Source organism: Choloepus didactylus, chromosome 10, assembly GCF_015220235.1.
Source record: "Choloepus didactylus isolate mChoDid1 chromosome 10, mChoDid1.pri, whole genome shotgun sequence".
In the NCBI taxonomy this organism is placed as follows: Eukaryota; Metazoa; Chordata; class Mammalia; order Pilosa; family Megalonychidae; genus Choloepus; species Choloepus didactylus.
In genome coordinates, this window is record NC_051316.1 from 54,678,206 (window position 1) to 54,703,807 (window position 25,602).

The following is a 25,602-nucleotide window of genomic DNA, read 5'->3' on the forward strand; positions in this document are numbered from 1 at the left end:
GACCAAATTGATTTGTGAAATAAGGAAGAAGAATGAATGTAAAATAACTCCTGCATTGTGCCATATTCAAAAAAGGAGGACTAGGAAGGGGGTAGAAATCTGGAGCAGTGATAAGTTTAGTTCCTGTTTTAGCAGTGTTGAGCAATAAACATAAAATGAGGAATGTTTAATAGTTACTTTGAAACTCAGAATTGTAGGCACAGCAGTTTTAGTCGTTATTAGCTCGGTACCTGAGAAGGACTAAAATGAGAGCAAAACATAGAGCTCTAGGTGAGACTCACTTCTTGTTTAGGAGGTTTTAGACTCCAATAATATATGTGAAAGCTCTTTGTAACTGTAACTTAACTAACTATTCAGAGGTATTGTGAGATTCTTTTTATTTATGTTATAGGTGAGCGAAGCAGGTGTCCATAGGCCCCATGTTGGTGGAATTCATGGTCGAAGTAATGATGGAGCTTATTCTCTCGTCCTGGCTGGTGGATTTGCGGATGAAGTAGTAAGTCATGATACAGCAGTTGTTCTTTAGAATCTGTCATGATCATCTAGTAAACTACAGAAACTTTGTCTAGGATACGTCAAATCCTATTTCTTTTCAGTGTAACTTTTAGGTTGAAGTGGTCAGTTTTCTACAAGTGATAAAGTTAAATCAATTGGCAGTCTTTAGTCTTTACATGTATTGATTTATATATACATTTTGTAACTGGTTATTACAATGAAAATACATTCTCTATAGAGTTTTTTTTAAAGCTTTTTATTTGGAGGTAATTATAGATTTACATGTAACTGTAAGCAGTAATACTGAGAGATGCCCTCTACTCTTTACCAAGTTCCCCCCATGTCACATCTTACAAAAATATAGTGCAATATCACAACCAGGATATTGACATTCGTACAGCCAAAATACTGAATATTTCTATCACAGGGATCCCTCAGGTTGCTCTTTTATAGACACATCCACTTTCCTCCTGCCCCTACCCTATAATTTTGTCATTTCAACAATTTTTTTAAATGGAATCATACAGTATGTAACCTTTGGAATTGGCTTTTTCATTCAGCATAATTCTCTGGGGATTGTTATGTGAATCAATTGTTCATTCCTTTTTATTGTTTAGTAGTAATCCAGAATATGGGTGTACCTCATATGTTTAACCATTCCCCTCTTGAAAGACATCTTGGTTGTTTCCAATTTGGGGCTGTTATGAATAAAGCTGCTATAAACATTCTTGAGCAGGTTTTTTGTGTGAACATTTGTCTTCATTTCCCTGACATAAATGCCCAGGATTGCGGTTGCTGGGTCATATGGTAGTTGTATGTTTAGTTTAAGAAACTGCCAAACTGTTTTCCAGAGTGGCCTTAACATTTTGCAGTCCTATCAGCAATTTTTGAGTAAAGCACAGCTTTACCAGGATTTAGTGTTGTCACTATTTTTTTTATCATAGTCATTCTGATAGGTGTGTAGTGTAATCTCATGGTATTTTCCTAACGTCTAATGATGCTAAACATCTTTCATGTGATTATTTGTCATCTGTGTAGCCTCTTTGGTGTTATATCTCTTCAGCTCTTTTGCCAATTTTCTAATTGGGTTGTGTTTGTTGTTTACTGTTTATCAGATATGTAGTTTGCAGGTATTTTCTCCCAGCTTGTAGCTTGTCTTTTCATCCTTTTAACAGGTTCTTTCATAGAGCAAAAATTTTTAGTTTTGATGAAGTTAATTTTATCATTGTTTTCTTTTATGGGTCATGGTTTGGTGTGAAGTCTGAGGTGTGTAGACTTGACACCAGAGTCAGATTTGCTGAACCCTAGTTGCCAAAGGTTTTTCTGTTTTTCTATTTTCAACAGCTTTATCGTTTTACATTTTACATTTAAGTCTGTGATCCATTTTGAGTTATTTTACATATAGGGTGTGAGAGTGGTTGAGATTCTTTTTTTTGGTCTGTGCATGTCTGGTTGCTCCAGCGTCATTTATTGAAAAGGCAAGTGGTCAGAGCGAGAGAGAAAACACCCAAAGAGAGAAATCTCAGAAGTGATAGATTCTATTTGTATTCCATTTATATTTCATTCTTAACTACTAAGCTTAATAAGGAAAAGTTCAGTGTGCATATATTCTTATAGGAAATAGGGTTAATGACAAAGTGCCTGCTGAATTAGTTATATTCTAGAACCAAATGGTAAATTTATTCATTTATAATTAATAGGAATACCTGTATATAATCAATCATTCCGTTTCCCTCAGTGTGTATGTAGTCCATCAGATAAAACCAAATTCTTCATTTCAACAATAGGATTTTACAAAGTTCCATCTGGGGCTGAGTTCACAAGTATATTTGTCGTTTCAGGTAATATTTGTTTTTAAATGGTTCAGTCCAGAGGAGAAATCACTTACTAATGAAAATTGCAATTTATTTGGATATTTTTTTATATCAAGGCTTTTTTGTAACGGGATTTTAAAGATACTTGGCTCACATCAAAATTTGAATTGCATTTTTATATCCTAATTAAATGTCTCCCTATTTTCCTCCTTAGTAATTAGTAATTCCTTATTTACTTGCTTTCATTGAATGCTATAATGATGAATTAGAGTAGCTATAGGGAGCCTCAAGATATAGTATGTTTTCAGACAAAAGTGGAAAAGCTTACCATCTTTCTGAAAGGCAAATTTGTCAGTACATTTATATTAACATGGCCAAGGAAACTGAAAATGGAAATATTAAGGCTAATCCTTTGAGTACTCTTTTAGCAGTGATGTTTTGAAGTGATATTTTTAAGTATCTGGTGAGAAATTCAAAGGATTTTAAGCTAATTTTACAATCAGCATTTAAAATGTTTTTAAGTCACTACAATAAAGGCAGCCAATTGGAAGTGAAGTCTCTTTAACATTTATTAGCAGCTGGTCAGTAGTATGTTTTCGGATCTGTCATTTGCTGCATCTATGACCTTGGCCAAATTATTTAACTCCAGTAAATCTCAGTTTCCCTATATGTGAAATAGAAAAAATAGTATCATTTTACATCAGAGTGACAGATATTGATAATAAATGAGGTAATTTATGTTAAAGACTTTGCAACAGTCTTGGACACATAACAAGGACTCAGACATTATATTGGCTGTAGCAGAAGCTCATCGTAAACATATGAAACCTCAAACATGTAATTATAAAGCTAAAAATGAGTACCAAGTTGGGGGCAGGGTTGTTACTTTAGCTTCCTTTTTTCTATCTTTTGAATGTAATTATTAATCAGATCTTAAACATTTGTGGAGAAAAAGTGATGAGCTATTAATTACTTGTCTTAAGTAATTAATTCTAAGTCTGTTAAATAGTGTAAAGGGTAATATTTTAGGACTAGAACACATAGACTTAATTAGATATTAGCAGATTTTGCGAGCATTTTCAACCTTTTCATTCTTTAATTGTAGGTAAGCAATATCTATGGGAATAGATGGTGAAAACCTTAATAAGCTTTTCTCATTCGAGAGAAAATTATTTGGTACAACATTCATGGAGCCAATTATCTTTGTTCTGTTTGAATGGACATAATGAAGTAGTTGCTGATAAACTACTTAATATTAAGCTAGTAACTTGGAAATCAAATACTAGTTTTACTGCCTTGTGTTTGGGTCATCTCATTGAGAAATGACCCGCAAAGAAGATATGCCTCTTACAGTTGTCCTAAGAAGTAGTTTGCTCAATGATAGGAGAAACTCGGGAGCTACACTGTCTGGTTTGTGTCCTAGACCCTCTCTGACTAGCTGTTTGACCTTAGGTGAGTTACTGAACCTCTGCCTCATCAGTAAAATAGGGTTTAGAATACCTGCTTCATAGAGTTGGTGTGACAATTAAATGAGTTAATCATATGTAAAATGCTTAGCCTAACCCCATGTACACAGTGAGTGCTAGGTAGGTATTATCAGTAGTACTGGTAATGCTCAGTTATGCAGACATGTATTTTATGAAGTAAAAGCTGGCAAAAATTGAGGCTGTATTGTAGACAGCCTTGAACGTCAAGCTAAGGAAATAATACTTGAGTTTCTGGGAAATTTTTAATGATCTTAATTGGGCTTTAGGATGATTTATGCCAGTCTTTAGGGGAGGTTGAGGAAAAGATTGAGATGAAAATCTTCTAGTTGTATGAATTCACATACACTGGGAGTGGTGGTAAAAATAAAAATCTTGCTGGTAGTAAGTACCTGTTAAGGGTGATGATAGGAGCATCCAGCTTGTCTCAGGCAGCTGCTTTAGCAATTTGGGAGAAGAAAACCGATTGAGAAATACATGGGAAGTTAAATTGTTCTGGGGCAGCACCACATTCCTTCTGTAAATATAGCTTCTTTATGCAAGCTCTTCCCTAGTAGCAGCCTTGCTTAGCCTACTACCTCATGGGGGCACAACTTAGTGGATCATGAACTAGAAGATATAACAAGTTTAGGCTGATTGTTTTTTCATATGAGAATCAGAGTTAGTCTGAAACAGAGGGGCTGGACTGGGGGTAGACAATGGGGAGTTAATGCTAATCTGTACAGGATTTCTATGTAGGTTGACTATCATTTTGGCAATGTATGCTGGCAATGGCAGCATTTTATTGTGAGTGTAATTAAGAGCGCTGAATTATATGTGAATGTAGTTAAAATGGGAACTGTTAGGTCATTTCTAGAATAAAAATTATAAGATAAAACACAGGCATGTATAACACAGTGAACCCTAATGTAAACGATGGACTATAGTTCATAGAACAAATATTAATATGTTCTTTCATGAATTATAACAAATGGACAATAATATAAAGTATTAGTAGTATGATGGTATTTGGGACAGAAATTCACCTAATATAAACTATGGACTGTAGTTAATAGTACAGTTTTAATTTTCTTTCATCGTTTGTAACAAAGGTACCACACTAATGCAGAGTGTCAACAATAGGGAGATATATGGGAACACTGTTTTTTACATGATTTTTCTGTAAACCTACAACTTCTCTAATTAAAATTTTTTTTAAAAAAAGGCAAGGATCTTAGTTGGATCCCAATTCAAACAAACTGCTAAAAATTATTAGATTACCAAGAAAAGAAGATATTGACTTAGATTTTTGAAAGAATCAAAGAATTATTCCTTTTTTTATTTAAAAATAAAAAATTATTGTCAACTTTGGATTTTGAGATTTAGTAGATTTATGGTGTCAATTACAGCTGGATATTTGGTTTTGGAGTATATGAAAGTGGAACTATTTATAAAGAACCTAGAAGCTTAGTATTGATAACATTTAATTAAATGAAGCATAACGTTCTCAACCCGTAATTATTTTTTTTTTTTTTTTTTTTTTTAACATTGTGTTTCTTATTCAGGTATGTTTATTCTCTTTCATGTGAATATATCTCAATTATTTCCTTCATCTTGATAAGTAAGAAACTGCTGAACCATCCTCTAAAAGAAGAATATATCTAAATTTTTCCATGGGTTCATGCAGAAGAAGTCGAGTTTATGAATTTTAACTTGGAAAGACAAACATTTATTGCTGATTATCTTTTTTTATCTTCATTTTATTGAGATATATTCACATACCATGCAGTCATACAAAACAAATCGTACATTTCGATTGTTCACAGTACCATTACATAGTTGTACATTCATCACCTAAATCAATCCCTGACACCTTCATTAGCACACACACAAAAATAACAAGAATAATAATTAAAGTGAAAAAGAGCAATTGAAGTAAAAAAGAACACTGAGTACCTTTGTCTGTTTGTTTGTTTGTTTCCTTCCTCTATTTTTCTACTCATCCATCCATAAACTACACAGTGGAGTGTGGTCCTTATGGCTTTCCCAATCCCATTGTCACCCCTCATAAGCTACATTTTTATACAGTTGTCTTTGAGATTCATGGGTTTTGGGTTGTAGTTTGATAGTTTCAGGTATCCACTACCAGCTACCCCAATTCTTTAGAACATAAAAAGGGTTGTCTAAATTGTGCGTAAGAGTGCCCACCAGAGTGACCTCTCGGCTCCTTTTGGAATTCAACCCATAAGTCTTATTTTGTAACAATAGATAGATTATTTGACTACATATATAAAACGAGAAAAAACAAGTTTGGAGGTGCTAGATAGTATAAATTTAAAATGGAAGCTTTGTATGAAGTAATAAAATTGAAGATATACCACACACAAGATTACCTTTGAATCCTACCTTATTTTGATAAATACTTAGAAAAAACTTGTCAACTCATAGCATCCTAAGCAAATGTTCTACCTCTGAAACAAGAAAAGTTTCTTAATGCAGAAAATCTTCTCCTGCAGGATCGAGGTGATGAATTCACATACACTGGGAGTGGTGGTAAAAATCTCGCTGGTAATAAAAGAATTGGTGCACCGTCAGCTGATCAAACATTAACAAACATGAACAGGTACTCTTTATTGTTAGAGTTTATAAATAAACTTGACTATTTAGAATTTGGGCTTTGTATAAGAGTTTGAACATTGGACTATTATTTGTAACTTAGACTGCGGAAGAGAATCTTTTGAGTTAAAGATCTAAAATTAAAACCTGATTATGCAGTTGTTTGTAAGCATCCTACCTTATTTCTTCATAGCATTATTTTATAAATGGAATAATGCTCAGTCTTACTTAAAACATGTGCTGTGCATTTGAAAATATGTTGACTCCTTTGAAGGAAAGGAACCTTACACATTTTAATGAAATTGAGGACAAGGGAGCCTATCTACTACACCACAGTTCAGAGATAAAGTAACATTCTATTCAACACAGATTTATCGCTTTTAAAGTAACAAACTTCTTTTTTTGAGGGAACTCATTAATGTGACGTTTGAATACATTAGTGAAATGTTGAATAGCTTGATCAGATCTGTACTCAAGGTGCTTTTAAGATTTCTAACTAATAAGATTTCTGAAGCTTAATAAAAGAGAATATTGATTTAGATACAAAAGTGACCTTTACTAACTAAATACCCTTGACATTACAGAAGAGCCCACTGTGCTGACCTTTATTCTATGGAAATATTAATGACATTCCAGCTCCCATGATAGCAGAACATTGCATAACTTTGAAAATGCTTTATTTCAAAAATGCATGCTAATACCAATAATAGATTAAGTAACCCAGATCAACAGATAGCAACCACCACACTATAATTTGTCATGCTAATAATTTTGTAATCATTTCATAAAGTTGAAAAAAGCATTTTATATCTGATTATTAAGGGTACTTTGTGGATTGATTTAGAAACCAAGTTATTCACTCCCTTTGAGTCTGAATCACTCAGTATTATTTAATACCGCCTTAGATTCTGATTACTGTGTGAAGAATATAGCAGTATGACTTTAAAACTTTATTGCATACAAAGTTGCGTAAATTCTCTTGTTTTCATGTCTTCCTTCTATATTATTTCTGACACTAGGATTATTTTACTGAACCAGCAGAGGAGACAGGTCAGATTTGCTGGTGAAAAAATTCCTGAGACAGGAGTCCTTTACTATTTTTTTTTTTTTTTTTTTTCTAGCAAGAAAGTTGCTCTTTGAGAGGAATGATCTTAAGAGGATCTAGAAATGTTTTGATGTGTTTTTGTCAGTTAAAATGTGTCTTTAATTTGGAAAATGACTTTTTTCAGTTGTAAAATCTGAAAATTATATTTCCCGTTTAATAATAGATTATTTTGCTTGAATGAAACTTCTTTTGTAACTAATCTGCACTTGTAAAGTACATAGTAGGTTCTTTTTCAGTTTTTAAACAATCTAATAAAGTGGTCCCCATTTACTGTATATTAAAATCTCATTAGAAAATAGTTGACAAGCAGGAAAAATATTTGCTATTAAAGGAAAGGTAGTGCAAATGAAATGTTACCTCAGAACTATTTAGGAGTGAATTATGATAAAGATCTTAATGTCCAGTCAATTTGTACATTAAACTGTAAATGTGTCTTGTGATTGTAAGATCCCTTGGGCAAAAGGTTTTACTAACATAAATACTGAAGTAAAAGGCTCTGACCCATAGTATATTCTTTCCAAGTAGTGTATGGCCCAATTCATTTTTACTTCTCTGCTAAGAGGTTGTTTGACACCTGCTTCTTGCTTCTGAGAAGTCTATTCCTATTTCTTCCCAGCTCTTCTACTTTAAGAAGCTGAAGAGGGGAGCAAGATAACCTGTCCAATCTTTATCCAGGGCAGTTACAGGCAACCGATTGGTTGAGCTGCGGATAGAATAATGGAAGAGCCTTACTGCTGTTTTACCTAGTCTCATGCTCTTGGACTCCTTTCATATACCTCAACAGCCTTCATATTTATTTGAAGCCAAAAGTGAGTTGACAGTGCCAGTTAGTGGTAGCAGTCGTTATGGCTGAAGGTACTTGTAAGCACTAAAGCATTTCACTCAGTGACATGAAACTAGTACTTATTACCCTGAGCTCTTTATAAAGATGAAATACGTCTATCTCAGTAGGCATTCTGTTAAAAAGACTTAATACTCATAATGGGGTTAATATTTTCTTTTACCTTCCAAAGTTTTAACACATCTCCCTTTGAGATAAAATAGATAATTTAGTAAGCCATAATTCATTAACCACAGCTATAAAAGTTATTTTTAAAAACAAAACACTTCCTAAGTTTATGTATTTTAAAAATATAACTGGTCAAGAGGTGGTTAGTTAAATAGTCTTAAGGCCTATTTTTTTTTTATTTGCGCCTGCATAAAATGATCTATACTCTGAAAAAATATTTTGTATCATAATCTGATTTAACCGATTGACTATACTTTTTTTTTTTTTTAACCATAACATGTTCTCAATGTTTTCTTTTCACTTAAATTAGGAAGTAGATGTCTTAGAGGGGAAAATACTAATAACTTAAACAGATTCTAGTTTCTTTGGTAGGAGTAAGTTCTCCTAAGAAAGGTCTTCTAAAATCTAACAAGCACACTGATTAATTACTACTAAACGAGTACACACACTAAGGAAGTTTCATCCAAGTCAGATTCTACTTTCAGCTTGGTGTTCCACTTTGGCTGGTATCATAAAAATGTAGGGATCTCAAACAGCCAAAGATCTTTATTATCATGCATGGGTATTTTGATGCTTCCGTTTTATTTAAATTGATCTTTTTGCTGAAGTCCTTTAAGGATGTTCTCATATTAAACTTAAATTTGATAGCTTCTAAACTCTTAAGGAGTCTTTATTGTCTGGAACATGGACAGTAGATCTAGAAAGGTCATTTATACCTACTTGACATTTCTTTTTTGGATTTCTTTCTACATTATTCCAGTACTTTAACTTGCTCCCCTATCAAAAATAACCTATTAAAATCACTTGCTGTAGTTTTCCAATATTCTCCCTACCCTCAATAAACGTTATTTAAAGAAAATTCCATGTATTTCTAGTTGTTTTCTATTATGCGTGGCACAGATGTTGTTGCTTTCAGAAGAACCCTACAGGCTATTGAAAACCAATCCCCTGGCTTGGGGATGACATCAGAAAACTGATTTGTCTTCTCTGCTGGTGGGGGAAAGCATAATTCTATTATCTGGAATAATATGGAAAGAATCATAGAATCTTAACCATCAGGTAAGGCATAATTCACCTTTTAATTGAGCTAACGATGTGATTATATTCTTGAAGTACAGTTATCTGGTATAAAAACTTTGTTTTATTTTTTAGGGCATTGGCCCTAAACTGTGATGCTCCATTGGATGATAAAATTGGAGCAGAGTCTCGGAATTGGAGAGCTGGTAAGCCAGTCAGAGTGATACGCAGTTTTAAAGGGAGGAAGATCAGCAAATATGCTCCTGAAGAAGGCAACAGATATGATGGCATTTATAAGGTGCTCTATCTGGCATGACATCTTGTTAGTCATTCTTCCTGCGCTTTCAAGACAGGGTTGCCACAGGGAAACTACCATGGGTGGGCTGGAGGAAAGAGTAGGCCATCTTAATTCGCATTTCTCCTTCTTTTGGAAATGAAACTGATGTATAAAGTGAGCTCTTAACTTTGGTACTTTTCTTTTAAAGCTTATATAAAGTCCCTTTGGGCTCCTTACATTTTGGGTTAAGATTTCTGCAAGTATATTCTGTATTATAATGCCATTTTCATAACTTGCCATTATAGGTGTATCTTTTCAGAATGATTTTAATTCACATAGATTTTTAAAGTAGAACACATTTTAATATTAAAAATAATTTGCATTCTTTGTTTAAAAATGGGGCATCACCTTGCCACATCTCTTGCAAGAATAAAGACCATTCTCATCAGTCAGACTGTCAGCATTCCAAACAATGTTGATAATGTAATGAAGGGACACACAGCTATTGTGAAAGGCCCCAGAGGAACCCTGTGGAGGGACTTCAGTCACAGCAATTTAGAACTCGGTCCCCTTGGAAAGAAAAAGAGAAGGGGCTTTAGTCTGACAAATGGTGGAAAAATAGGAAGGAACCGGCTACAGTTTGCACAATATGTAGTCATGTACAGAACATGATCAAGGGTGTTAAATGGGGCTTCTGTTACAAGATGAGGTCTGTGTATACTCACTGCCACCTCAGTATCATTATTTAGGAGAGTGGGTTTCATGTTGAAATTTGAAATTTCTTGGATGAAAAAATATATCCACAGGGTTCAGATAAGGTCAGCCATTACTTGCTTAGTATCTCAAGCCCAGAAAGATGAGTTAATACTTGAAAGAAATGACATTGGACTTGTATCAAATTCAGCTGCTTTGATTTAGCAAGCAACAGTTAAAAACAGCAATATCCCAGAAAAATTTGGGATGGTATCTATGTCTCTGAAAAAGGAACAGTTCAGCAGGCTGATGGATAAGATCTGAGAGTTGTTCAGCTATGGAAATAAGATGCCAAACCTATTTGTGATTATTTTAAAGATGCAGTAAAAATCATCTGTTGATTTGGGGGGTGGAAATGGGGTATCTTCTCTTACTATTTTATCTACCCAATACACAAAAGCCTATCAATAAGAATAGCCATGTAATAGTACATCATATTTATAGCAGTCCATACTTGTGTGGGAATTATGTTTATAGGAAATAAGGTCAAAACAATATTGTAGTGAATAGTCTGACTTTCCACTCTCATAGCAAAGTGAATAACTTTTGAAGTGACATTTAGTTCTGGCAAATTTACTTACATCACTGTAATGACATTTTGAATAAGTCTAAATTTTAAATCTCAAACTGATACTGAAATGTTATGATTTAGGTGGTGAAATACTGGCCAGAGATTTCATCAAGCCATGGATTCTTGGTTTGGCGCTATCTTTTAAGAAGAGATGATGTTGAACCTGCTCCTTGGACCTCAGAAGGAATAGAACGGTCCAGGAGATTATGTTTACGTCTACAGGTTAGATTACATTTGTCTAGGCTACTTGTATGTTCGTTAAAATGTACACATCTGTACTATCTGCATGCTTTAACATTGGATGTACCCCATAAAAATTGGTCAGTAGACTATAAGGGATGAGGAAGGCAATCATGCAAGTATACAGAAGGAAAAGAAGGTAGCATGCCCTAGGACCAAGGGTTGTGCTTGGGAAACGCTGGGTTTGTCAATGAAAAGTAAAATATTTTCACTTCCATATGGAAGTGTGAAAAAAAAAGAATAAATTTAGGTATCACAGGCCTTCATAGGGAAGTTCATCCTAGAGGGCCCAGGGGTGTATCTCTGGCAGGGGAAGGGTGGAGGTGGCTTTTAAAGAGTGATCTGCTTTCTACCCTTCTCACTTTTCCTCACCCCTTTTCTCTCTTCCCCCTCAAGGCTTCTTCCCTGCCCTGTCACCACCTTTATTGCTTTGCCTTTTTTCCCTCTTTCTCTCATGCTTAGCTGTTAACCATATAAGACTGTTGATTTTCTGTGCATAGTGGATGTTATGGCTGCATTCTCCCTTCACTGCCTGTACACCCTAGACTTTTTCCCTGGCACTGACTTCAGAGCATGGTTTGAATTCATCCCACATAATTTCCCTATTGTTGTGCTTCCCATAAAATCTACCACCTTTGCTATTTCCCCTGGCTCTGCCCATACTGCATGTGTAGGGGCTGAACTATGGGCAAGTGTCTGACCACCCAGGCAGGTGAGTGTGTGTCTTCTAGTGCAAGTCTGTTTCTGTTTTTGTTTTCTTTTTAAACTCATAGAACTGGTTGTTTATTAGACTTATCAGCTGCTAAAATAACTACCAAAATAATTCATTCTATCACTAAATATTAAAATACTGCTAAATCAATTTTCAAAAGATTTTTCAGATCCTTATATCCTGCAGAGCGTTACGAAACATATGAAGCTTTAAATACAAGCATTATCACAAAGCATGCAAAAAAAAAATAGGTAGAAATATAAGGTTAATAGATGGAATTTGTTCTTTAAAGTCTAACCTTTAGCTAGTAGAGAATTCGGTAATCAATTTCGTAATAAGTTAGCTCCAAAAATTAGTATAATCCCATCTATTAGATTATCCACTGTTGTGCTCTGTGGTTGATTTTCACTTACCTTCTTATCTAGGTTCTACTTTCCTTCTCTTCCTCAAACTTTTCAAACCATTTGGTTGTAACTCTTTAAGACTTATCTTTGATCTGAAGATTTACCTTTGATTTCTTAGATTTGAAGCTATGGGGCCTGAAAAAATCACTGTGTGGTAAAATGGGACATTTTAGAGTCAAAGCTACAAGTTTTTACACTGAATTTGAAATTTTAATAGTCTTCTGTATTGTGAATTATTTGTTCTTTAAATGTCTGTTTCCTGTATAGAAAGTCTTTTAGTTTGGGGAAAATTGTAGACACTCACCCCCTACCCTCCTTCTCACTTTTCTTAAAAAATTTCTCACCAGGACCTTTACTGTGATGCTTAAATCTACATTGTACTTTTCCCCCCATCAGTATCCAGCAGGTTATCCTTCAGATAAGGAAGGGAAGAAAACTAAAGGACAGTCAAAGAAGGAGACCTGTGGAACCTTGAAAAGGCCTGATCCGGGTGGTAGGTATAATTGCAGAACACAAATCCTATTAATATAATTTCTAATAAAGAGATATATTAAGAAAATGAAATGAGAGTATCATAAACTAAAAGCAAAATCAAGGAAGTTGGGGGTGAGAGAGGTAGAATCTTCTGGTATAATTTAATAGTTTCAGAGCCAAAACAGCAGCAGACATGATATCCTAAAGTCTGGAGGTAGTTAGATGCTGCTTAATGCAATGTATTTTCCTATTAAACATTACTGGTGACAGTTGAGTTTTTTTGCCTCATAGTTCTACTTAGAACCACTTGTAAGTCTGCTGGTGTGTATTCTTTTAATCTAGATGAGTGTCCAACTGCCTCAAAAATGTTCAAAGCAGATTCAGGGGAAGCAGTTGAGGCTTTCCAATTAACCCCTCAACAACAACATCTAATAAGAGAAGATCATCAGAACCAGAAGCTATGGGATGAAGTGCTTGCATCTCTTGTGGAAGGACCAGTATGTAAAGATTTTTTAAAATAATAATGCTCTAGTATTTAGAAATGGTGAAAAATAATTTCCTTATGAAGTGTGATTTTTCATGTTAGCCAGAACTTGATCTGAAATGGAAAACAAATTAGTGATTGTCAGGAATCAAGAAAGGGGGGTGATGGATGAAGGAGATGGGAGTGGCTCTAAAAGGACAGCAAGAGGAATCTTTGTAATGGAAGTGTTCTTGGCTTCATTGATGTTATTTTTTGGTTATGATATAATATGACAGTTTTGTAAGATGTTACTATGGGGAAAACTGAATGAAGACTATACAGGAGAAAGAAGGGGAAAAAAAACTTGATCCTTCTCTCCATTCTTCTCATCTACAGCCACCTCCTTTCAGAAATAATCTGAGGCAATACTGAATGCTTTTAAAATGAGTTTAGACCTCTTATATGTTGGTTTTTTACTTCTTTATGCCTGCGCTTAATAATTTTACATTGAAGTTCACAGGAAGGATTTTTAGTCATGGAACACACTCAGCTTAATCTAACTTGTCAGGAAGGTTTTTCTTATACTTCACAGTGACTTGATAGCATAAGTCTTATGCAATTCAGTAGTTTCAAAACCTGTGCATTCAACTTAGGGGTAAAACTACCCAGAGTTGATTTGTTTTAAGTATTTGAATTTTCCATATTTTGGTAATCATAAAATTTTAAAATGAAAAGGAATCATAAGGTTAACTATGGATTTTGTAGTGAACTGCATTTTGCAAAAATCTCTTTTTCAAATCCCAAGAGTGGGGTATTTCAGATATGTATTGTCTGTTCATTTGTTACTCATTTATAAATACTGTGACTTCAATTTTGCTTATAAATTTGAATCCTCTGTTTTAATGTTAACTCCTTTTCATATGTAAGGCAGTTACTTTTCTGTTTTCTTTCCCTCCAAAGTGTTCTGATGTGCAGTTATTGGTGAGCTCTAGTAGCCTCTCTTGGAATTCCATCTTGTCATTTCTTAATAATTTCTTCTTTCCATTGTTCCATTTGTTCCTCTTATTGCATTAGCAAGAACTTCTCATATGTCTGAAATGGGGTTAATGATCTATGTGTGCATCCTATCTTGATTTAAAGAGAACTCTTACAGAGGTTTTCTAGTGAATATCATGGTGTTTTTTGTTTGAGAAATATTCAGCATTATTATATTAAGGAAAACTCTTCCAGATATAATTTTTTAAATTTTCAAAATAGGTGAATTTTTTCAAATACCCTTTTGATTTATACTGGAATCATCATTTCCTTTAGCCTATAAAGATGCTATGTTGAGTTACCGGTGGTAGAATGAGGCTTACGTGTTTAGAGGACAGAGGAAAGTGATTTAGCTCTTGGAAAAGTGTTTCTTGATTTTTAGCCAAGAGACCAGGCATGAGGGTAGTCTGACTACGTTGGGTCAAACTTATTTTCATTTAAAGCAAGTAAGATACAGAATGCAGTTATTAGTCACAGTCTCATTACACTCCGGTGGAGAGGAGCCAGCTGGCTAGTGATAACCCAGTTGACTTCTAGCTGTGGGTCGGCAGGGCGCAATGTAGCAGATATAGGTGCAGGGAAAAGCCACTCAAGTGCACATAAAAATTCTCTTCCCTGAGGTTGGTGCCCTGCTGGTGGCAGGATCTTACATGCCTGGGTCAAATTATTGTGACCTGGCTATTAGGGATCATTCTGGGTGTTTATGCACTATGACCCTGGACAAGTTTTATGCACATTCTCTTCTCATAAACCAAGAACATATTAACTAAGCCAGAAAAATCAGCAGTTAGCCAGTGATGTCTTACATAAATGCATATATTAAGTATATATATGTATTTATATTCAAACTCCTTCTCATGGCCCTGCATGATTTGGCAGCCCTGTCTACCTCTGCAGTCTCCTCTGTTGCTACTATCTTGCACCAAAACTTCTTTGGCCACGGAGGTCTCTCTGCTATTTAAACACACTCAATTTGTTCCTGTTCCTAGGCCTTTACATACCCACTGCCTATGCCTGGAATTTTCTTTCTCACCTCCTCACTCTTTCATAGTGTTTAATTCTCTGTGTCAGTATTACACTCCTCAGAGAGGCCTTTCCTAGTCACCCTTTCTGAAATAGCAGCTCCTTACTCTGTTTTTTTAATTTGCTTTGTTTTCCTCATAGTTATTACTGTATGAAATTGATTTTTTTTGTCTGCACTCCTTTGGGAATACAAGTTTTTGAGAGCACAACTTTACCTTTTTTATTTTTTTTCTCCAAACAACTATGTAGATAAGTGCCTACTACCATAGTAGGAACTCAAAATACCTATATTACAGGCACTAGGGAGGCACTGGGAGATTATCAGCCATTAACAAAGTTGTTCATGAGGGAGACGGTGCCAAGTATAAACGTTTGAATTTTTCCCACATCTCCTCCTAAGCGGTATATTCTTCTAATGTGTTGTATAGTACTTTGTTTATAATTCACTTGACTTTCATGATTCATGTGCATAAATTAGTATCAAAACACCTTTTGAAATGGGATCTGATTTTTTTTAAAACTTGGAATTCTTGTAAATTCTACTTTTTCTATTAACACAAAGAGCAAACAAAATATATTTCCCTACTACCAAAAATAAGTGAACTGAATGGAGGATTATCCTTATCACTTCAAAAAACTACTTTTCCTTCTAGTTTAAAAGAAACAAACAGCCTGGGTAAATGGGAATCAGTAATAGCTTATGAAGAGTGCAGGGTATCCATTCAATTATATTTGTTTTAGATGGCTCTACCTTTTGTAATTTTGTCCCAATTAGAGTAAACATTAGCATCAGAAAAATATGTAATTTGGGTGGAAGGAAAATATCACAGAGAATAATCTGAGGAAAAGAAGATTTTAAAACTAATTTGTATGTCTTGTGGAATGGAATGTCTTCAGCTTCTGTTATATTAAGTTTGTGTGTCTCAGGTAGCTACAATCATTACTTGATTTTTTTTTTTCTTAATAGAAAACATTAAAAGCGACAAATACCTCTTGTCAGTTAGAATTTTATTAGTTTATTATGAAATGCCAACCTGTTTTTCTCCCCCTTTGGTACCATTCTAGAATTTTCTGAAAAAATTGGAACAATCGTTTATGTGTGTCTGCTGCCAGGAACTAGTTTACCAGCCTGTGACAACAGAGTGCCTCCACAATGTCTGTAAAGTGAGTAGAATTCCTTTCTCATTATCTCTTCATTTGCCAGAAATCACACAAACCTATGAACCCGTTATTAGCATGTGAAGCATTTTCCCACAAAGCAGAATAACTTTGGAACCTTGCCAGTTAAGAAACATTTATTATCTGTTATACAGATAACTAATTTACATGTGGTAAATTAGTTTTAATTTGGTAGTGATTCAAATATGTATTAAAATGGAATAGAAGAAATAAAATATCATTGCTGTTTTATATATTATGGCTCAAACTGGAATGGGTTCCTTGCCCTCAGTATGAATCTAAAATAGATTCTGTCTGGCAGCATGCTCAAATGAATTAAATATTGGTTACTTGAGTTTTATTCAAACCAAGATTAGAATCTGGCTCTACTACTTGGTTGTTTGTGCCCTGACTTAACTTATAACTTTAGTTTCTTCTGTGAAATGGGAACAAACCTTCCACATATGTGATTGTGTCACCTTCAGTCAGTTAACTATATTGAGTACAGCTAAATAATATATTTTTGGAAGACCTAGTATATGTTAAGTGACTTGATAAAATATATAGCTTAATTCTAACCAGGTAACAAAGGAATCCTGAATTTTCTTTTTTCTTTAGTGGTCTATCAGGAAGGAACTGGATTGAAATCCAACCTAAAAGGTTAGGCTAGTGGGACCAATATAATCTCTGTTTTACTGGATGATGAAATTGAAGCCCAAAAAAGTAAAACCATTTACCTGAAGTTTTACAATATGTGGCTGAGGTGAAACTAAAGTCTTGAGGGTAGACTACTTTTCATAGCACAGCTCAGACCTTTGCCTTTGTTCATTCTGTATAGTTCTCTTGTTACCAAACAGTAAGTTTTCAGTTCCTGTTTAAAGGCATAAGTTGTCATGTACCTTTCTGCACATTGTACCCTCAGATGAAAGTAGGTCTTTTTTGCTTCTGCCTTAGGATTGCTTACAGCGCTCCTTTAAAGCCCAAGTTTTCTCCTGCCCTGCTTGCCGACATGATCTTGGCCAGAATTACATCATGCTCCCCAATGAGATCCTGCAGACTTTACTTGACCTTTTCTTCCCTGGCTACAGTAAAGGACGATGATCTGTCTACTTCTACTGTATTGCTCCTGGTGGCTTTTTGGACAAAAAAGAATCTAAAATGGGGTAGGTAGGCTGGAATCAATGGTGGACCACATTTCTCACATTCTGAAGCAACTAATCCTCTTTCCCACATGGCCATCATCTTGTGTGTGTAGTAAGAGGCCCATTTCTCAACTGTCTTTTAAATATCAAAAGGTAGTTCCTGCCAGTAACAACTAGTTTTAATGAGTAAAAAGTCAAAACCTCAACAGTAGTTGATACCCAAGTTATGGTTTATTTTGCAACTACCTCAGGACAGAAAAGATTTATGGGGATTTTTAAAGTCATTGAATGATTAGTCAAATGAAATTTTAGCTACACACTGCCTCCCAGATATTAGTTGTGCCTGGTTCATGTAATTTGATTTTACATAAAAGAAAATGGCACTTGAAACAATTGGAATGAATGCAGCTCCTGTAGTGTGCATAATCCTTTTTTTAATGTCTCTTTTTCCATCATATGTGTGTTTTGCAAGGGCAGATTTGTTTTTTAGCCCATTTTGTGGGATCCATTGTGCTTTTTTCTGGTGTTTTTATGCAAGTTGACTACTAATGATTAATGAGAACAATATGGATGCATTATTGCTGCATTAGTGTAATGTGGTGTGGTTTTGCACTTAAAAAAGGTATTCAGATGCTCTAATTGTAAATGTTCATGAAAAGCCATTTCTGTACTAGTCAAACTGCTTTTAGTGAGTCTCACCAGTGGTTTTACATCTGGACAGTGCTGACTTTTGAGAGGATTGAAATTGCTTCATATTGTGATCCCAAATTTTATATTCACTATATTCCCTAAAGTATACCTTAATAAATATTTTATGACCAGAAAAACAGCTCATTTTGCTTTACTTTTTTACATTTGTCTGGTTTATATTAAGGATTTTTAAGAATTATTTCCAGTTTGCTCATTGTACATTTTTAGTGAAAAAGGCTTTCTTCAGTTTTTACTTCTGATTTTGGTAATGAGAACTAGCATGAAATCTTAAGCACTGACTACATTTCATCCTAGGATTATTTTTTTGTTTGTTTTTAATTTTACTAAATGGGGGAAAATGTCAAAATAAGAACCTAGTAACTGTTCTTTTTTCTATAACAATTTCAATCTTATGTTCAATTTTAGCATCATCAGTACTGCTTATTTCACAGACATGAGAATATTTTAAAACTTACTATATCCTTTAAAACTATATTGCTATTATATTCATCAGAGAAGTTCTAACATGATCAAATCAGTATTCTTGCCCTTAAATTCAGTCATATATATACATACACACACACACACACACACACACACACACACACACACCCCACTAGACTTTGTGCTAGTCGCTTGTACATTTTTATGTATATTCATTTACTCCTAACACCAAAGATGCGGGTACCATTATCCCAGCATAAAAGGTGAAGTAACTTTCCAAACATCATCATAAACCAAATGAGCACAGGTGATCTTTACTTCTTTGCTCTGTAGGCTCTCACACAAATATATAACAGATTAGTTTCATTGTTTTTCCTGCTTTAGATTAAACTCAAAATCAGATTCTGGGAAACACTTATAAAAGCAAAGTAATTATTGTTATTGTCACATATCTAGTTATAGGTATTGAAATCATTTTTATTTTGAAGAATCAAGTGTAAGTGGGTCCTTCTGAGATTGAAAATGAGTCATTAAACTGTCTTTTCTCTGGCTTTGTGCTATATTTTCTCTGGCTTTGTCTGCATCTCTGCATTAAGGGTAAGGTAGGATCTCTTAGTTTCCATAACTGATTTCCCACAGTTATGCTGTGAATTATCTAAACTTTGCGATAACAAGAGTAGGAAAGAACGCTGAGTATAGCTTAACATATTCACAAGTATCAAAATGGCCCAAGCAAGGCAATTTTGTTGCTCTTGATGTTTTTTTGTTTGTTTGTTTTTTAAGACATAACATTTTTACATAAATATCTCAGTTTGTATCTTAGAAGATAAGGGCTTCTGAAAACATATCCACAATACCACTGTCACGTGTAAAAAAGTAACAGTATTTTTACATTCAAATATCTAGTACATGTTCAAATTTCTGTTGTCCCAAATATCATAAATGGGTATTTTATTTTTCGTTCGTTTGTTTGAATCAGCATCCAAATAAGAATTTCACACTGTGATTATTTTATGTCTGTTTAAGTATCTTTTAGAGGGAAGATGGGCTTAAAGCACAATAACTATTTATTATCTCTAACAATTATTGTTGGTCAGGAATTTGGAAGCAGCTTTGTTGGAGTGGTTCTGGCTCAGCGCCTCTGGTGAGGTTGCAGTCAGATGTCAGATGGGACTGCAATTATCCTAAGGCTAGACTGGGACTGGAAGATTTAATTTCAAGTGTCATTCTTATGGCTGGCAAGTTGGTATTAGTTCTTAGGGTTATCATCAGCCTGGGTCCCCTAGTGAGAATGATACAAATCAGAACATCCAACCAACTTGAGCTGAACCTGCAACATGAGCCCCTGAAAATTATGGGTTATTAACACAGCATGCCTAGCCTATCTTAACTGATAGCGTTCCTAAATTCAACAGCCTAACAGTAAATATAAAGTTGAATTTGATAATTGGTTTTTTAATCCATTTTGGATCTAGAACTTCTACCATTGTTATAATATTCACTGGTATATAGTGTACATTTAAAATTAAATTCTTTAATACCTGAGTTAGTCGACTACAGATTATTGCTAACTTCATTGATTGTATGGTAGGCAACCTCTAAGGTGGTCCCCAGTGATCCCTACCTCTTGGTCTTCATGCTCTGTTATGATATCCTCCCCTTGAGTATGGCCTGGACTTACTGACTCTCTTGTAATGAGGAGAATATAGCAGAAGTAATGGTATGTCACTTGAAAATAAGATTACAAAATACCATGGCTTCCATTTTTGGCACCATCTCTTGCTCACTCTAAAGGAACCCACCTGCCATTTGTAAGCTGCCTTATATAGAGGCCTTCTTGGCAAGGAACTGATGTCTCCAGACAACAGCCAGCAAGGTCCTGGGACCTAACAAAAACACGAGAATGAACCTGGAAGTGGATTCTCCCCAAGTCCAACGTTGAGCTGGTTGTAGCACTTAAGAAACTGAGATAGTGAATGTTATTTTAAGCCATTAAGCTTTGGGGTAATTTATGCAGTAACAGATGACTAATACAGATAGGGTGACCCAGTTTGCCCAGAAAAGACCCATTTGCACTTGTTGCTCCAAGATAATTATGAATACCATTTTTCCGTTTTAAAGTGCTCTGGTTTGAGTAAGATCATCCTATTGAAAGGCCCAGTTGAGATCTATGACCTAACCCTACATTCACTTTTATTTCTTAAATATTCTCTCACTACCATGGTGAAGAATTTTTTAATTCATTAATAGCATTTTCTCCTTAAAATACGGGCAATTTAAAACATCTCTGGTGAGTTATAAGGAATGAGATGTGATCCTGGTGGAAAGGACAGAGATTCCATGGACATTTTACCTAGAAATATGTCTACAAACAGCTTTTAACTATATTTCTGTTAGATGCCAGGAGAAATATCTGACGTGCCCCTTACTTCCCACAAACATCTTTTTTTTTTTTAACGCATTTTTTTAATTGTAAGCTTTTAACATGTATACCTAACAGTAATAACTTTCAAAGTACAATATAACAAATAGAGAGTAAATTTCAAAGAATATCATGGGTCACAGTTCCACAACTTCAGCTATTTCCATTATTATAAAATATAGCATGTACGGAAAGGTGTTAACTTTCAATGTACAGCTCAACAAGCAGTTATATAGGTAATTCAAAAATTGTTAGGGGTTACAGTTCCACAGTTTCCATTCTTTCCTTATTATGCAATATAAGGTATATACAAAAAGGTGAAGCACAATTGATTAGCTATAGAGCAAATTTCAAAGGATGTTACAGGGTGCAGTTCCACCATGTCATTTATCTCCTTCCAGCTATTCTAAGACCCAGTATCTGAATATATATATTTCTATAAAGTTTCAGTATTCATAGTCCTTTGTTAAATCTTATCTCGTTTGTGGCTACCCCTTCCTTTCACTTAGTCTCTTTCTCAGTATTCTGAGGTATCTAGACATTGAGCATCCTAACTTCTTCATATTGAAAGGGGGTGTCAACAGTATGGGGAAGGAGGCTGAATCCAATTGTTGTTCTTAAAGAGGCTGTTGCCTCTGGGTTTTAGGACTTCTCTGGCATAGGAACACTCTGGATTTAAGTTTCTGAGAGATAAAACTTAGTGAGTGAATATTTTATAAAATCTCAGATCGGGACCTAAGTATCTGGAGAATACTTTTAGTAAAGGCATGGCATACTATGACCATTTGGGTTGTCTAGCTGGAGCTTCTATAAGAGAAACCTCCAGGATAGCCTCTCAACTCTATTTGGGATCTCTCAGCCACTGTGACTTTAGCTTGTTAGCTTCCCCCACCCCCCTCTTTCCTCCTTTTGGTTAAGTAGGCATTTTCAATCCCTTGCTACCAGAGCCCAGCTCATTCCTGGGAGTCATGTCCCATGTCACCAGGGAGATTCATTCCCCTGGGAGTCATGTCACTCTTGGAAGGGGGAAGTTAATGACTTTATTTGCTGGGTTGGGCTTAGAGAAAAAGTCCACAAATGAACAACAAAAGCGGTTCCCTGGAGGTGCCTCTTAGGCATAATTATAGGAAGGCTCAGCCTACCATTTACAACCTTAAGTTTCACAAGAGCAAGCCTCAAGTCAAGAACTTGATTTATTAAGTAATGGGTTCCTAATTTCTTGTAATACATATTCTATCCCAAGCTAAACGGTAAGTTTCTTACATTATCTTTACTTAGTTGTACGATCCTCATCACTCTCAACTTTAAATGATTATCATAACATAATACATCCCAGAGCTCTTATCAGCTGCTATATTATTCATCTCTAGTATTAGTGTAGTGTTGGTAAGATATTTCTATTAAACAGTCTTTAATATGTAATGGGTAATTTCTCCATATACCACTCTGTTGTTAACCCTCTGTACCAGTGTCATACCTTATAAATATATCATGCTACCACTTATTTAGGTTTGTGGTGCTACTTTGTGGGTTACAGGCCTTTAAACAACCGTTTACGAACATGTTCACTTTCAATGACTCCCTGATACTTATAATCTCATTAATGAACCATAGTCAAACCTGACCATTCCCATACCACCCTCATTATCATATCTGTATACCTTCATTATCATATCTGTACATATTAGATTATCATCCCCTTCGCTAGCTTTTATCTATCTCTAGGTCCCCTATATTGTACATTATAAGGCACTTATTTTACATTTTTCACAGAGTTCACATTAGTGGTAACATACAAATATCTCTCCTTTTGTGTCTGACTAATTTCACTCAGCATTATGTCTTCAAGGTTCATCCATGTTGTCATATATTTCACAACCTCTTTCCTTCTTACTGCTGTGTAGTATTCCATGGTCTATATATACAACATTTTTTTTATCTAGTCATCTGTTGAAGGACAGTTGGATTATTTCCGTCTCTTGGCAATTGTGAACCTTGCTGCTATGAACATCGCTGTGCAAATATCTGTTCGTGTCACTGCTTTCAGATCTTCTGAGTATATACCGAGAAGTGAAATTGCTGGATCATAGAGTAACTTGATATCTAGTTTTCTGAGGAACCGCCAAACTGTCTTCCAGAGTGTCTGTACCATTCATACAGTCCCACCAGCAATGAATAAGACTTCCAATTTCTCCACATCCTCTCCAGCATTTGTAGTTCCTGTTTGTTTAATGGCAAACATTCTTATTGGTGTGAGATGATATCTCATTGTGGTATTGATTTGCATCTCCCTAATAGTAAAGATGAACGTTTGTTCATGTGTTTTTTAGCCATTTGTATTTCCTCTTCGGAGAAATGTCTTTTCATATCTTTTACCCATTTTATAATTGGGCTCTCTGTACTATTGTCACTGAGTTGTAGGATTTCTTTATATATGCAAGATATCAGTCTCTTATCAGTTACATGTTTTCCAAATATTTTCTCCTATTGTGTTGGCTGCTTCTTCAACTTTTTGACAAATTCCTCCAGAAGCTTTTCATTTTGAGGAGTCCCCACTTATCTATTTTTTCTTTTCTTGCTTGTGCTTTGGGTGTAAGATTTAAGAAGCAACCTCCTAATACTAGGTCTTGGAGATGTTTCCGTACATTGTCTTCTAGGAGTTTTATGGTACTATCTCTTACATTGAGGTCTTCGATCCACTTTGAGTTACCTTTTTTTTTTTTTATTAAATTCAGTTTTATTGAAATACATTCACGCACCATACAATCATCCATGATATACAATCCACTGTCCACAGTATGATAACATAGTTATGCATTCATCACCACAATCTATCTCTGAACATTTTCCTTACATCAGAAAGAACCAGAACAAGAATAAAAAATAACAGGGAAAAAAGAACACCCAAGTCATCCCCGCCATCCCACCCCATTTATCCTTTAGTTTTTATCCCATTTTTCTACTCATCCATACACTAGATAAAGGGAGTGTGATCCACAAGGTCTTCACAATCACACTGTCACCCCTTGTAATCTACATTATTATATAATTGTCTTCAGGAGTCCAGACTGCTGGGTTGGAGTTTGGTAGTTTCAGGTATTTACTTCTAGCTATTCCAATACATTAAAGCCTAAGAGGTGTTATCTATATAGTGCATAAGAATGTCCACCAGAGTGACCTCTCGACTCCATTTGAAATCTCTCAGCCACTGAAACTATTTCGTCTCATTTTGCATCCCCCTTTTGGTCAAGAAGATACTCTCAGTCCCACGATGCCGGGTCCACATTCATCCCCGGGAGTCATACTCTGCGTTGCCAGGGAGATTTAAACCCCTGGGAGTTGGGTCCCACGTAGCGGGGAGGGCAGCGAGTTCACCTGTCGAGATGGCTCAGTTAGAGAGAGGGAGGGCCACATCTGAGCAACAAAGAGGTACTCAGGGGGAGACTCTTAGTCACCATTACATACAACTTTAGACTCTCCTTTGTGGTAATGAGCTTCATAAGGGCAAGTCCCATGTTCGAGGGCTCAGCACATCGAACCACCAGTCCCAATGTTTGTGACAACATCAACACCAGTCCAGGTGAGGATGTCTAACACATCCGCACCTTCCCCCAGATCCTCGGGGCTGGGGAGGGGGAGGCTGTAAATATATTTTTTATTATCAGCCCAAATTACTCTAGGATGTGTCACTAATTCACTCCAGCCTATACTAACCTACCGTATCTCACTTCCTATTCAAAGTTCCATGCAATTGTGGTGTGTGAACAAATCGACTGTAGAGTTGTACCGTTTAGAAAATTTAGATCCTGTACCAAATAGATATCTATTCCCTTGGTCTCATATGAAAGTTGAAGTTTTAAAACACAATCAAGGCGGGGCAAGATGGCAGACTGGTGAGCTGTATGTTTTAGTTACTCCTCCAGGAAAGTAGGTAGAAAGCCAGGAACTGCGTGGACTGGACACTACAGAGCAATCTGACTTTGGGCATACTTCATACAACACTCATGAAAACGTGGAACTGCTGAGATCAGCGAAATCTGTAAGTTTTTGTGGCCAGGGGACCTGCACCCCGCCCCACCCCCTGCCAGGGTCAGTCCCGTGGGAGGAGGGGCTGTCAGCTCCGGGAAGGAGAAGGGAGAACTGCAGTGGCAGCCCTTATCGGAAACTCATTCTACTGATCTAAACTCCAACCATAGATAGACTGAGACCAGACACCAGAGAATCTGAGAGCAGCCAGCCCAGCAGAGAGGAGACAGGCATAGAAAAAAAACAGCA

At 35.5% G+C, this 25,602-nt stretch overlaps 1 protein-coding gene across 2 annotated transcripts in view; it reads left to right on the plus strand.

Moving 5' to 3' along the window:
• The window catches only part of UHRF2 (ubiquitin like with PHD and ring finger domains 2), a 109,774-nt gene extending 91,176 nt beyond the window's left edge, over positions 1-18,598 (plus strand). The window contains exons 9-16 of one of the 2 annotated variants that reach the window (XM_037797123.1): positions 392-496; positions 6,289-6,395; positions 9,655-9,817; positions 11,202-11,342; positions 12,873-12,969; positions 13,293-13,447; positions 16,537-16,635; positions 17,584-18,598. In XM_037797123.1, coding sequence (XP_037653051.1) covers positions 392-496; positions 6,289-6,395; positions 9,655-9,817; positions 11,202-11,342; positions 12,873-12,969; positions 13,293-13,447; positions 16,537-16,635; positions 17,584-17,730 — 1,014 coding nt within the window. In that variant the 3' untranslated portion in view covers positions 17,731-18,598. Of the gene's footprint in view, positions 1-391; positions 497-6,288; positions 6,396-9,654; positions 9,818-11,201; positions 11,343-12,872; positions 12,970-13,292; positions 13,448-16,536; positions 16,636-17,583 lie in introns of those variants that run through there. The other variant, XR_005210613.1, reaches the window with a different exon arrangement.
• Positions 18,599-25,602: the final 7,004 nt, after the last annotated feature.